Here is a 15822-nt window from a genome sequence, read left to right as displayed (position 1 = left end):
TTCAGCTTCTTCATATCCAGGTACGGGGGAAAAAGGGAATTATTTATATATAGAGTTACATGAGGGAAATTGGGTAGAGGAAGAACCCCTTAGAATTATGAGTAATTTTAGAAATATTTCTGTTTGAAGAATTATTGGCATTATTTGATTCTGTATATATTTAGGACAATAAATATATAATTTGTTAGTAAAAATGATGCTGTAGGAGGGAGAACGAAATTATAGAAAAGTGCCTGTAGGTTAGGTTTTGGAAAAATTAGATTATTTCTGTTTGAGGAATTAATTATACCATCAGATTCCGTATGTGTCGAGGATTAGAAATATATATTTAAATCGTAAGAATGATGATCTGGGAGAGAGAACAAAATTGTAGAAAAGTGCCTGTGAGCTAGGTTTTGGAACAATTAGGAGTTTTACTGTTTATGTTGAAATTATATTAAATTGGTAATTCCGTTGTTTGTTATATTAATTTATGAATATCATTGTTATATTATTTAATAAAAATTGATGATTTAAATGTGAATTACTTGATACGTGTGAAACCCATTATTTTGGACATATCTGATATATGTATGAAATTAAATTATGAGATGTTGTGTGGAATGTGAATGAGATGTGGTTGTGGTTCTTCACACCTATGACCAGGGGTGAGCACGGCCCGAGATTGTTACAAGGGTATCGTGACCTTGGTTAACATGTCAGGGGTGAGCACGGCCCTAGATTAGGGGTAACGTGACCTTGGCACAGTGTTATATCAGGGGTGAGCACGGCTCTGGATTGTTACGTGGGTATCGTGACCTTGGTTAACATGTCAGGGGTGAGCACGGTCCTAAGATAAGGATAACGTGACCTTGGCACAGTGTTATATCAGGAGTGAGCACGGCCCGGGATTATTAAATGGGTAGCGTGACCTTGGCATAGTGTGAAGTGCAAGATTTGTGTATATTGGTTTGATTGAGAATTATGGCGTGATGACAATGCATGATTGATTGAAATACGATATGTTGAAATATTTACGAATATTAAATAATATATTGTCTTTTCTTATGTGCTATATATATAGATGTTTTCTTTTCTCACCGTGCGATTTGTGGATATTTTAGGTGAGGAAGATCTAGCTACGAGTGGTATCTAGAATGCCAACGGTTGATATATCGGGATGCTCTGATATTGTGACATCGGGGCAAAAAGGATTTTGTTTAGAACATAGGTTTTTATTGTAAATGTTATTTTGAAAGTAATTTGAGAACTCTTGCGTTTCATTTTTTTTGTTATTGTGGTTATTGAAGGATAATTTTTTTAAGATTCTCATGTGAACCCTTTTACCGAAATTGAAAAATTTATTTATAAGTTTTTATTATTACAATATATATATATATGTTGGGGTAGTAAGGGTGTCACACTAGTTCGAAGCCTAAGATGGTCAAAATGGAGCCCGAAAATGACCCACGGAATCTGGAAACGTTTTGGGCCTTGTTTTACAATGTTCAAATCAGTTTGGGCCCAATTTGACCCAAGCCTTCTAGAAGGGCAAAAGGGTAATTTAAGAAACCCTAAAAGAGGGCAGAAGGGAGCCCTCTTCACACATTCTCTGTCTCTTCCCCAAAACCGTAACCCTAACCCCCTTCCTCTCCCGCTCCCTCTCCCTCTCCGCCCTCTCATTCCTCCGCCGCATCTCCCTCGCGGCCTCCCCCTCCCTCCGCTGCTTCCTCCTCCCCGCCACCCCCTTCCCTCCGCGCCCTCTCCACACGCGCCACCACCTCCTCCCTCAACGACCCCAACCCCAACTGGTCCAACCGCCCCCCCAAGGAAACCATCCTCCTCGACGGCTACGCCTTCATCGAAGAGATGCGCCGCGAGGAAGGTCACGCCGCTGTGAACTGTTCAGCGGTAAAGCTAACCAAGATCTCAGCCTCAAGATTGTAGAAAAGGCCCTGCGCATGCGCGCGGCCAAGAATAACCCAAACGACGACGTTTTTGGTGGTGCCATTGTTTCGTCTTCGCAGGCATCGGAACTCGCAGTGCCCCAAAACGACGGCGTTTCTGATGGGTCCACCGCAATCGCTGATTCTGAAGTGAGGAAGAAGAAGAAAACCACCAAGTTGAAGGTGGAGGTTGGGGATCAAAATGTAAGTCCTATTCCGTGTTTGGATTTTTCCACTTTTGAATAAAAAAACCTTTTTTTTTCTCTATTTTGGAGATATTTTCATGTATAGTTGAACTTCCTTTGGGTTTGATTTAAATGGATTCATACTGCTCCTTGCGCGTTCTTGTAGTCTCAATTAGATTCTGATTAAATCGAAAGCTGAAACTGCTGAAAAGTTGAACTTAAATAATGAAATTTTTATTTAAAAACTGGATTGCAACATTTGCCTAGTAATGGATTTAGTTGAAATAGTGATGTTAATCCATTTAACTCAAAATATATTTTACTTCAGGAAATTGAATCAAATCCAAACACGCACTTGGGCAAATCACGTTTTGTGTAGGGTTTGTTTGAAAAATTAATTTATGTATTTACATTTTATATAGGTTATTATAACTGAAGAACAACAGGTGGGGGAGACGATCAAAGCTACAGAGAATGATGAATCTGTAGAAGGAAGCACGGGTCAGATAGGTGACAATATGGTTCTGCGAAAGCTGCTTGTGAGTTGAAATCTTTGAATCTTTGATAAGAAAATGTCATATTAAATATAATACTACTGTGCCACGAGGATGGGGTAGTTGGGTATATGATATGATTCTGTTTCTGTTTTATCAGCGTGGTCCGAGGTATTTTGACCCACCAGGTAATAGTTGGGGAGCCTGTTTCAACTGTGGTGAGGAAGGTCACGCCGCTGTGAACTGTTCAGCGGCAAAGCGGAAGAAACCATGCTATGTTTGCGGTGGTTTGGGACACAATGCAAAACAATGCACTAAGGTATGTCTTATAGTCATATTCTGTCATTTTATTAGAATATGAGGGTTTAATGTGTTTTGTTGAGATATGTTTTATGCTCCTACAGACGCAAGATTGCTTTATCTGCAAAAAAGGTGGTCACCGTGCTAAAGACTGTCCAGAAAAGCATGCGAGTACTTCTAAAAGCATTTCTATTTGCTTAAAGTGTGGAAATTCTGGGCTGATATGTTTTTTTGCAAGAGTGATTATTCACTGGATGATCTCAAGGTTGTTCTGTTTCTTATTGTGCTTTTCTTTGATTGTCAAATTTGGGAAATGTTTTTGGTTGGATTTTCATAAAATTAGTGGCTTCTGTTGGATTTGAATTGCTAAGTCACTGACTATTTACCTTTTCTGTTTAATTAGGAAATTCAATGTTATGTCTGCAAGAGGCTTGGCCACTTATGCTGTGTCAATTCTGATGATGCAACACCATGAGAAATTTCTTGTTACAAATATGGTCATTTGGGTCATACGGGTTTGGTAAGTTTTATTTATTTAATGGTTTAATTGTCTTGCCTTATTATATATAGCTCTTTTGCATAATCTAGTCTACTCTTACTGTGTGACTCTTATTCTCTCTTAGTAAGGGGGGAATTTGTTTGATTGTTTCTTTCTTTTTGTTGTTGTCATCTTTTTCATACCAGGCATGCTAAAATGTTTGCAAGATTTAAATTTTATTTAGTGGAAATAAATAGAAGAAAGTTGAAATAGCCTGAAAATGATATTTCACTTATTGCTGAATTGCTTGTTAACATGTATGTGAAGGAAACCAATCATTTTTCTAAACCTAAATGCATCAGTGACAGCCATTTTGAACTTTCTTTCCCTTCAAAATCATTAGTTATCCTTGCACTCTGTTAAAAGCAAATTTCATCCTGAAAACAAATGAATAATATGCTAGTATTCAAGGTATTAGCTTTCAGTTGCTTTGATATAGAGAAAGGAAAATATGGCAACTAATAGGAACTACTGTCTTGGCCTTTGTGTTCTGATTGTACTAATGGTTACCGGTGTTAAACAACCTTTTACTTGTAGAGATGTAAGTTTTCTTTGTTTTCATTTTCAAAATATCACATTTTATAAAATAAAAAATATATGGTACAATAACTTGATTAAACAATAGTTAAATCTTTAGTTGCCTGATTGTTTTCTTAGATTCTGTGGAAGTATAATTTTAGAGTAGCTTGGTTGTGGTGGAGTGTCATTTTTGAAAATCATTGAGGGGATTATTGTCATCAACTCACATTCGGGTCTTTTTAAATAAGATATATTGGCATATGTAAATTTGATAATCAATTGATGCAGGCATGTTCAACGCATGTTAATTTTTTTGGTGTGTTGATAGTTTTAATGACTATTTTACTGTAAGGCTTAATTGTATGTGCATGTTTGTAACTTTTTTGGGACCTGGTCTCAACAAGGCAGACATGTTTTATTGTTTTGGGTTTACGATTTTGATCCTCTTGGATGTTCTAGAGTGTACTTGGTGATTTGCTTGTTCTGATCAGTTCACATAATACATTGCTGTGTTCTTGTTAATTTCTGGTCACATTGCGCTATATTGTATTTACTTGGATGTTTTTAAACACTAACTACATAATTTTTTTAAGTGGCTTTGGTTATCCTTTTGAATTGGCTCTACTATCCCTTGCTTTTAATTTGATTCCCTTCTTTTTAGAATTGTTATATTTTGGGTTTCTGATTTCAATATTGCTTTAGCTGAACCTTATTTTGATATTTTGCACCACTTTGCAGGGAAGTTCCCAACACTTGTATTAAGACTTATGCCCACATGATTTTTTCTTATATATATTTTTTAATTTGTCAGTTCATATATTTGCTTTGATGATGCTGGTTTTCCTTTAGTTTCCACTAGCCAGTGACGAGACAGTGTTGGAAGAAGGTGATATATTGAAAATGTAAGATTTTTGAGCATGGTTTTTTTTTTCTCAGTAGGAATTTTGTTATGAGTGATAGGGGAATGAAATTTGTGTTTTTCGCTATTACTGGGAAGTTGATGGTAGTTTCTTTGGTTGTTTGTAGTTATTTGGCTTGTCATATAGATGGTTTCATCGCGGTTGTGGCTCACACTCATGTTCTTCAGGAAGGTCCTGTCACAAGAAGGGCAGCTGATGTTATTGCTACTGCAAATGCTGCTGCTGAGGTGGCCTTGAGGCTTGTTAGGCCGGGAAAAAGGGTAATCAATTTTAAGAATTTTTTCCCCTGTATTTGAATTTTTGTATGATTTGATTTGGAATTTTCAACATGTTGCCTCTATTAATTGTATGTTTCGTAGATAGGTATAAGGTCATCACTATATAAGCAATCTAGCTTAGTAAAATTAGGTTGCTTCATGTGTATTGTTTGAAGGGGTTTCTTTGCCTAAATGTGTGCCTTGTGGATTTTGATCTCTAAATGATGAAAAGTATCATGGCTATGGATATACTCCAATGAAACTTTATTGTCATAGTTACACTGATAGAGGTCATTCATTATTTTTCATGTGTTGTCTTGCCGATTAAGCACATCATTAATCTTGGGAACTCCTCTTGATGTCTGTATTGTTCTTTTATCTTCATTTTAAATGATATCATGCATTTTCATAAAAAAGACTTGATATTTTTTTTTGATTGAAATTGTTTCAATAATAGCTCTGGTAATCGATTACAAGAAATGGGTAATCGATTACCAGAGACCCTTTTAATAAGTTAATTTCGAACATATATATGATTTCCATTGTCTGGTAATCGATTACATGTATAGGTAATCGATTACCAGAGTTTTAAAACAATAGTTTTCTCAAATTCAGTAATCAAACAGTTAGCGAGGGATTCATCCCAGTTAGTGACGGATAAAATCCGTCGCAAATAGCGAGAGATTTAATCCCTCTCAAATAGCGAGGGATTTTACATACCTCTCAATCCCTCTCAAATAGCGAGGGATTTTACATACCTCTCAATCCCTCTCAAATTGCGAGGGATTTAATCCCTCACAAATTGCGAGGGATTTAATCCCTCACAAATTGCGACGAATTTTTATTAATTTCTAAACATTTATTGTTACAAATTTGTGACGGAAATTATATTGTTTGTGACGCCTTAATTCCGTCACTAATTGTGACGGAGCAAATAATCCGTCACTAAATATTTTGTGACGCCAAATTTTGTGACGGAATCATTTCCGTCACAAATTCCGTCACTAACTTATTTGTGACGGATTTTATGAAGTTTAGTGACGGATTTTTTCCCTCTCTAATTTTAATTTTTCTATAGTGAGAATTTGGCCCCACATTAACTCAAGTTGCTGAAAAATCCCCAATGCCACTTAGCTATTACACTACAAAAAAAAAACACTTATTATCGACAGACTTTTTTCCACGGATAAATATCCGTCTGAAAAATAACATTACTGAAGGATTTTTTTCGAAGGATAAATATTACTCACGAAATTTTTCTGTCTGAAATTTCATATGGATATTATCGATAGATTTTTTCCGTGGAAAAATTACGATGTTTTATACAGATATTTCCCATGAATTATCTGTCTAAAACATTTTTCATAAAAAATAGAAAAAATAATTCGTCGATAACTATAAAAAAATTTAATGATGAAAGATTAACAAATTAAATTGTTAAATACTTAACTAATTTTCTCATGTTAATTAATTTACCATACCAACTATTATATATATATAATTTATAATTAAATGATAGTATAAAATAATAATTTACTATCAATATATTTTAATATTATATAGTTAATTTTATTTAAATTGAGAAATATATAATTAGTGAAATGATATTGATGCATGATAGTCTAAAATTAAAAGATAATTTCTTAACATTTATAATAATTTTACCAATTTTGAACTATATTATTTTCAGTAAAACAAGATTATTATTTAATAAAATTTTAAAATAATTTTTTAAAAATATTATCAACAACACCCAAGAAATTATCGACATTATTATCGACAGATGTATCCGCGTGTAATTATTTTTTATTAATAATTTATTTTAAAAATAATTAAATTAATTTATAAGTAATTATGATAAATCAAAATTAAATTAGATAATTACCGATAGATAAATCCGTGAGTAATTACCCACGAATAAATCCGTGCGTAATTATTTTTTATTAATAATTTATTTTAAAAATAATAAAATTAATTTATAAGTAATTATGATAAATAAAAATTAAATTAGATAATTACCAATAGATTTATTCGTGGGTAATTTTCGATGGATAAATCCGTGGGTAATTATTTTTTTTAATAATTTATGTTAAAAATAATAAAATTAATTAATAAGTAATTATGATAAATAAAAATTAAATTAGATAATTACCCACGAATGTATCCGTGGCTAATTATTTTTTATTATTAATTTATGTTAAAAATAATAAAATTAATTTATAAGTAATAATGATAAATAAAAACTAAATTAGATAAAAAAAAATTAAAAATATATAAAATTTTTATAAAAGAAAAGTATCTAAAAACGCTATAAGACAGACATTTGTGCTTTATATATAGAAGTTAATTATTCTTTGATTAGATACTAATTTTTATTTAATATATATTTATACAAATTTTAAATATGATTTCTTTATTTAACTATAATTGTTATTTTTATGTATAATTTATTATAAATTTTAATTATAATAAAAAAAATGTAATTAACACAAACTAAAATATTAATATTTTTTAATTTAGATAAAAATTATAGTATTATATTATATTGTAATTTGTGAACTATACTGGAATGAGAGATCCAAAGATTGTTCAAGTATGAGATTGTATACTAATGAGATGCATCTACTCTTTGGTAGCTTATTCCTTAAGAACTTCACAGTTAAACATGCTTGACATGAGGTATAATTTAGGGATATATGGGTGATTTTCTGGAAAATTTTCTAGAAAAATGTGCAAGTGACGACAAGGCACGCTGAAAAGTCTTGTGTTAATTTGTGGGGTTTGTGGGGTCAATCTTTGATCCTAAAAACATGCGAATATCTCAAAAAGGGTTATCCATGGAGAACTTTGATTGGTGAAGGGTTCTGACCAATGAGGAGTTGCGTGAAGTGTCATGGAGTGGAGCTGCTAAAAGGTCAGATGTGAGAGATGGTTACACTAAAAAAGGATGTTATTCAATATAATTTTGAAATAATTTTTTAAAAATATTATCAACAATACCCACAGATAAAATTTGTGGGTAAAATTCGTAGGTAATTACTCACGGATAAAATTCGTGAGTAATTCCATCAGAAAGTTACCCACGGGTTATAATTTTTCAGTAAATGTTTTAGACGAACAATTTTTTGAAGGATTATTGTGAGTCTGTAATCTGTGAGAAATGAAGTGTTATCCACAAATTTTTTGGATTACCCACGGATTTTGGTCGTCTGTAATTTCAAAATTTCTTGTAGCGGTAGTGCATTATTGAAAGCATTCAGCTTCTTAATTCCCAATCCTCCTTCCTTCTTAGGTCGAGTGATTTTCTTCCAAGACACCCATGCCATTCTTTTCTCATCCACCCCATAAGAAGTTATGTTGAATAGCTATCAATTGCTTAGTCACCATCTTGGGCAATCTATAGAATGACAAAGTATAATGATAAGGAGGTCAACACCGAGTTTATCAAGCAAATCCTTCCTACCATGGATAGTGTTGTCGCTTTCCAAAATGACAATTTTTTTTTTAAAATTCTAGACCACAGGCTGCCAAGTTATACTTCTTCTTAGGTTGGCACTAATAGGTATGCCCAAATATACAAACGGTATCTTGGACAACTTGCAATGTAATATCTCTGCAAAGAAGATTAAGCTCCCTCTACACACCTTCTAAATAGCTCTTGTAAAAAATAAATTTAAGACCACTTTCCAATTCAAAACCGCTCAAGATTACCTTCAAGGTCCTCACATGTTCCACCGAAGCTCTTCCCACAAAGATTGTATCGTTTGCATATTGGAGGATGTTGACTGATTCACCCTTCAAACCCACTTTAACACCTTGAAACAAATTTGCATTCGTAACTTCTCTAACCAGACCTGTAAGTCCCTCAATCTAAATGTGCCAATCATGAAAGGAATCATCATAATTAATAGAGAACCTCTTTTCTAAACATGACATACTCACAACCTCCTTAAAACCTTAAAATAGCAAAATAGCATGATCAACATTTACTCAACATTATAACCATAAAAACAATTAAACATTCAATCATATAATTAAGAGAATGGAAATTCATACAAAGGGGTAAACATACAAACACATCAATAATTATAGGAAATGGAAATATACAAGGGGGTTGCACTCACCTGGAGATGGTTTTCCAAAACCCTAAGGGGATGCCTAGGTCCTCCCACTCTTTCTTTCCTCTTATCCTTCTATATTTCCTTTTATTCGCTCTTTCTCTCATTCCCAATACATGTGTATTATATATCAAGGTGTATAACTATTTTTGGTCTCCACTTTTTACTAGAGTATTATACCTCTCAAATACACACACACATGTATATATATATATGTATATGAGAAAGGATTCATTTACTATAGCAGTAAGTCTACTTAGACTTACACCGACTAATAATTTATGTTCTACATCAAATTTCAATGATTCAACCGTTGAATTTAAAGTTTTTAATGCATAAATCAAGTCTACAAATTTTTAAAAAATTTGAAAGTCATTTAATACTTCATTTCATTAATTCAAATTGACATATAATTATAAAAATATTTATACGTTGATTTGAGTTAAGAACTTTGAATTCAACGATTGGATCGTTGAAATTTGACGTATAACATAAGTTATATATATATATATATATATATATATATATATATATATATATTGTAAAGGAGATACTAGGGTGTAATTATTTTTTATTTTTACTTTTTAATAGATTATTATACTCTTTAAATATTAAATAATCAAAAAAATTATTTTTTTTCTGAATAATCATTTACAATCATTTATTCTATTATTTTTTATGTTAAATTTTAAAAATGTAAGAAACACGAAGCTTCTTTTTCCTATTAATATGTAATGATGTGTTTGAACTCACATCTCTTTGCCAAAAGATGTGCTGTGCTTCCTTCACGCACATTATAAGGAGTTGGGTGTGCCCAATTTGGAGGCTTGGCACTGGTCTCACTCTTAGCGTGTGTTTGCTTCAGATTTTAGACGTGAAAATTCACGTTTATAGGAAGCAAAAAATTCAAGCTTCCACGTAAATTTGATTGTAAACGTGGAAAGAGAAAGAAAACTTACGTTCATGAATCAAAACCAAACACGCACTTAGAAGATATGTTGGGCACGCTTTACGACACTTTTGTTGGTGCACCAGATCTTGAAGCTTTAGGAGTTGGGCCCCTATTAGTTATTACTACAAGACACACTTTTATGATCACCACCATCCACATATTATTCAACCTTTTAAATCGCCAAATTAACTTTAGGTATCTTTTAAAAAAATGTAGATCAGTTTATTCTTGAAATTTTTGTTATGATCTTATATCGTTTTGATTTATACAATTCAAGATTTGCTTTGAACATATGTGAAACTATTTGGATATTGAACTTAAGTCCATTTTCATTTATGAATTGAATCTTATTATAATCTCTTCACTAATTATTGATTATTTTCATAATAAACGTTTATTACTAAATATATTTTTCATACAATTTTACATTTTACTATTAGTATTAACATTTCTGAACCCTCGCAATGGTAAGTAACAGCACGTTACGTTACAGATTGGATAATTTAATAATATAAAGGAAAGTATTACTACAAAAATATTAATTATATTCACAGTTGTATATATAGTTCATTCATTTCATACAAATGGATGGTGTTTTTTTTTTTAATAATTAAAAGTAATTTATGCTACGAATCCGAGAACACACAAAGGTGTCCGCACATGGTGCTCTATTTGGATCTAAATATATTTAGTCATTATTTAATTTTGTCAATTTCAAGTGTCATATTGTTATATATATATATACCAAATTTTAAAAAATACGTATTTCTATGAAAATAATAATAATTTTATAAGTATAACTTTTTTCATCTCTAATTAAATTCAACTCAACTAATTTTGAAATTCATATACTCGTATTTTTTATCATGTTGTTATAGGAAAAAAAGTTTTAAAATCATTTTAAACAACTTACATAAAACATTAATTTCGGTTCAGTCTCTGTTGAGTTCGGTAGTAATGATGACAGATATTTTTGGCAAATATATATGCGTCTTTTCTTAATGCATCTATAAATATTTCTGGATTTTAATAAATAATTTGGGTTCTTTTGTCTTTAATAACCAAAAAGTAGGGTTTAGTTAGTTGGTGATAAATTGTTTGTATACTTTAAGAGAGATAAATATGTATTGTTTTAATTTAATTTTAAAAAAATTGTTGTTTAGGCACGTTTATTTTAGTGTTATTTTTTTTTCATTTGATAAATACTAGTTATTATATGAATATATTCAAATATAACATAATTAAAATATTAAAAGAACTTCAAAGCTAGGAATTGTTTATTGTATTTTTTTTTTAATTTCTTATTACTACAAAGTATTCATTGACTTTATAAATAAATAAATCTTTGTCAAAAAAATCTGTTGATAATCATTAGTGAGTCTCTTCTTTCAATTAAATTGTTTTATATACAAGATTTGAATTTAAAATTTTATTTAAGGAAATCGAGCCCAATACACTCGAATTAACGATATGTTAGTTGTCTATCTATTCAAATAGTCGTATAATATAAAAGTATTAAATATATTTTATTAATATTTTTAGTTAGTTGTAAAATAAAGCTTTGATTTCCTTAATTGTGCTTTTGACATAATAATTTTTTTCTTTTGTACTTCATTTTAATTTTTATCTTCTTATTCTGTACACATAAGTAAACAATAGAGTATCTCATTTAATTTTAAAATAAAAAGGAATAATATAATATTAGAGGGAGATGGAAGAAAAATAAAAAAAGAGACATGTTTTATATATCAACTTTTATCTCATTTGATTAATAAAAATAGAGTGAAATGAAGGGAAAATGAGGAAGCTAAAATCCTTGCTTCCTTATCTTTGTCTCCATGAAGAGATTTAGACGAGAGACAGAATACAATGATTCTTTAACCCAAAAAACAATTATAATGTTTAGACTATTTAAAATAAATCATCTTAAATATTTCACAAATTATTTTATAAGATATAAAAATAGTAATATTTAGATTAAATTATAAGATGAGTATTTTATAATATAATTTCACACAATTTTCTAGTTGTTAATGAGATATACATGTTATATACACAATTTTTTTAAAATATTTATTTTGAGGCATAATATATTTTTACAACCGATTTAAAAGTAATTTATATTGTATAGTTGAAGACACAACTTTGTGACTTTTTCCTCTTGAACCGTTACACCGGTTCAAGTAGGTGCCTAAAATTTTGTTTCCATTTCATTTTTGAAAGGAGTGATTTAAGCAGCAAGGAGAAGGATTTGGAGTGAATGGTTTGATTTTGATAGATGGCCAGTGGAGGTAGTGGGTTTGATGCGGATTCCGGTGGGTAACACATTTCATTGTGCATGCCAAGACGATGAAAGGAGAAGGGAACATGGGTTAGGGATTTTTTCTTTTTATTTTTCTTTTAATTCCATTATATATTTAATTGACGTTAAATTTAACCTCACCAAAACCAACATCGATCATAAAATCCACCTAATAACTTCATTTTAATTCAAGTAAAAATACCTTATTTACATTAGTGTTTCCTTTCTTTCCATTAAAATACTTGTTCTCCTTCTCTTTTCAATGCCAAACTCATTCGAAGGAACGAATTAAGCACCATTTACCTTATTTTCTTAAAGTCCAACCGCAGTTTTAAAACAAAACAAAAAAAAATGATAATGGAAACAAACAAGAAAAAAAGATAGTGAGTAATTGATTTCATTTGCTCTACATGATTTATTATGAAAAATGTTATCTATACAATAAATCTTACAACTAGAAAAGAAATGAAGTAAAAAGGTACTATGTCAAATATAACAAAATAATGTTATAAAAGTAGAAATATGAGAGTTTAAATGATATTGGTGTAATTATATTTAATTAAAAATTATTAAATGATATAATAATTAATAAAAAAATCATATTGTATGAATGGTTATACATGAATATCACAACTCATTTATTCCGTTGAAGTTCGTGTAATAAGGTCTGTGAAGGTATCATAAATTTGAGGAATTTTTTACCCAAATATTTTTTTTAAAAAAAATTACAAGATTAACAACCGTGCAAGTTTATTTACCAAGTTAGAACCATTTATTGTGCAAGCTCAGAATTCGGTTCCCGGGGAACCGAATTCTGAGCATCAAAGTGTTATTTTTTTTTTGTTTTTTTAACTCAGAATTCGGTTCCTTGGGAACCGAATTTTGAGTTGGTTATATATATATTTTTTTTTTTTCGTGTTTGTGGGGAAATGTGGGCTGATGTTGGAAGTGGAACGGCCCGTTCTGCTTTCAGAGTTAAGAAGTAACGTTGAAATAGGCCCAAGAAACGGCCCGTTTTAAAACCTGGAACGGGTCGTTCTTATTTTAGAACAGTCTGTTCCAAAATAGAAGTTTACACATTTTTTTGCAAGTGGAACGGCCTTGGAACGGCCCGTTCCAGGAGCTGTTTTAACGAAAGGGAACGTGATTTGGAACGGACCGTTCTGGTTTTGGAACGGCCCGTTCTGGGTCAGTAAAAACGCAAGTTTTTCTATAAATAGACCCTCTCCCCTTCATTTTTTTCACACGATTTCAGCTTACCTTCTCTCCTTTATTCCTTCCGTCTACCCCTTTTGAATCACTTTCTTAGAATCACGTTCATTTCCTTTAAACCTTTCATAAAATGGCTTATTCAATCTACGTTATTGTTCATTCAGATGGTTCCATTAACCAATGTCCGAATGAAGGAATCACCTTCTCCTCTCCATCTGTAAAATTAGTTCGTATCAACAGAGGAATTACTCTAGAAAGGCTTCAAAGAGTCATTCACAGAAAGCTACATCGACAAGATTCTAAGAGGGTGGTTAGCATACATTTTCGGTACCCTATTAGACTTGGCCTAGGGGTTAGTAACTATACATGTGTTGAGTTGACGGATGATGAAGACGTTGAGGCACTTTTCAATGTTCACGATTCTAATCAACTTCAATCAGGTATTGAATTATATGCTACATTTACTACAGTTGAATCACATGCACCACAAGTTTCACCTTCACGTTTACCTTACGAAATTTATCAAAGTTACCAGTAAACTAACCCATCTGGCCCTTCTTATGATATCCCCTCCAACTACGACATTGAGTCATACACACAGCTTTTAAGTGGTCCAATCATGGACCTTAATCAAATACCTTCTCAGCCATTTGAGCAAGCTACACCTTCTGCTTCTCAACCCAATGTTGAAACCAACATTGAAGATGATGTTGTTGTTGGTCTCCCAACAGAAAATGTCTTTGATCCTTTTAGCGAGGACGAAGACGAAATTCTCTCTGCACATGAACATGATAATGAAGAAACCCTCCCAATTCCAAATAATCCACCACTACAACCACAACCAGTAGCCATATACAACCCACCTCGACACTTTTTAGAGTTTCCCAATGAAATCCAACAAGACACTGAGTATAGCCATATGTTGGAGCGTGATATGGTTGTGTATCCACCTGGAACACTATTTGTTGGTCAACGCTTCCAAACAAAAGAGCAAATGCAGGACGCCATAAATAGATTTCACATTGTCAACCATTGCACTTACAAGGTTAAAAACTCAAGTAGTACTAGGCTTGTTATAGAATGCGTTCACCACGACTGTGCCTGGAGATGTCGTGGTATATTGCGCACCAGGGAACAACATTGTGAAATCATGATCCTTGAGGGCCCCCACACATGTGTTTCCCCACTTATCTCCCAAGATCATAATAAATTGGGATCACAAATGATTGCTCAAAGCATTGGTGAAATTATTGAGGTTGATTCATCGGCATCCATTTCAACCATCATAGCCCACATCAAGTCCACCATGGGTTATACAATTAGTTACAGAAAGGGATGGTTGGCCAAGCAACATGCCATTGAGAATATCTTTGGAAACTGGGAGGAGTCGTACAACAAGTTACCAGGTATGTTGCAAGCAATGCAAATGTATGTTCCAGGTTTTATTTGGAAATTAAATACGCAACCGGCTTACCAAGGTGAATTATTGGACGAGGGGAGTGTTATATTCAAAAGGTTATTTTGGACCTTTAAACCATGCATTGATGGTTTTGCCTTCTGCAAACCAATTGTACAAGTGGATGGTACCTTTTTATACGGGAGATACAAAGGTACACTATTGGTCGCAGTTGCGCAAGATGGTCGCAACAACATAATTCCTATTGCATTTGCTGTTGTTGAAGGTGAAACTAGCGATGCATGGTTTTTTTTTCTTAAGAACTTGAGGCGGTATGTGACACCGCAAGATAGGTTGTGCCTTATTTCTGATCGTCATGAAGCTATTCGAAGTGCATACTCAAGAAATGGAAGTGGCTGGACGGAAAACATTTCTGTCCATGTCTATTGTATTCGACATATTGCACAAAATTTCATACGACGATTCAAAAATGCAGCACTAAAGAAGGATGTCGTCAATATGGGTAAGTTTATCATTACTTTTTTAAAAGCATTTGATTATTACTTTTAATTATTTAATATTTTTTTTTTGCAGCCTATGGAATGACTGAACCTAGATTCTTTTACTATTACAACATAGTAAGAGATACTAATGTTGAAGCAGCTCAATGGTTAAACAACATTCCTAGGAAAAATGGACACTAG

At 32.1% G+C, this 15822-nt stretch overlaps 2 protein-coding genes across 2 annotated transcripts; both read left to right on the top strand.

The window, feature by feature from the left end:
• Positions 1-1428: 1428 nt before the first annotated feature.
• On the top strand, positions 1429-2658 carry LOC145950016 (uncharacterized). Its single transcript, XM_083060927.1, has 3 exons — positions 1429-1463; positions 1568-2129; positions 2533-2658. The coding sequence occupies exons 1-3, from the start codon at positions 1429-1431 to the stop codon at positions 2656-2658; spliced, it is 723 nt and encodes a 240-aa protein (XP_082917053.1).
• An 11683-nt stretch (positions 2659-14341) lies between these two features.
• LOC145950015 (uncharacterized) lies at positions 14342-15822 on the top strand. The gene is made up of 2 exons (XM_083060926.1): positions 14342-15641; positions 15713-15822. The coding sequence occupies exons 1-2, from the start codon at positions 14342-14344 to the stop codon at positions 15820-15822; spliced, it is 1410 nt and encodes a 469-aa protein (XP_082917052.1).

Source organism: Cajanus cajan, chromosome 7 (assembly GCF_000230855.2).
Source record: "Cajanus cajan strain Asha chromosome 7, NIPB_CcT2T_4, whole genome shotgun sequence".
Lineage (NCBI taxonomy): Eukaryota > Viridiplantae > Streptophyta > Magnoliopsida > Fabales > Fabaceae > Cajanus > Cajanus cajan.
The sequence above is the reverse complement of the archived record's forward strand: the minus strand, read 5'-3'. Positions and strand labels throughout refer to the sequence as shown.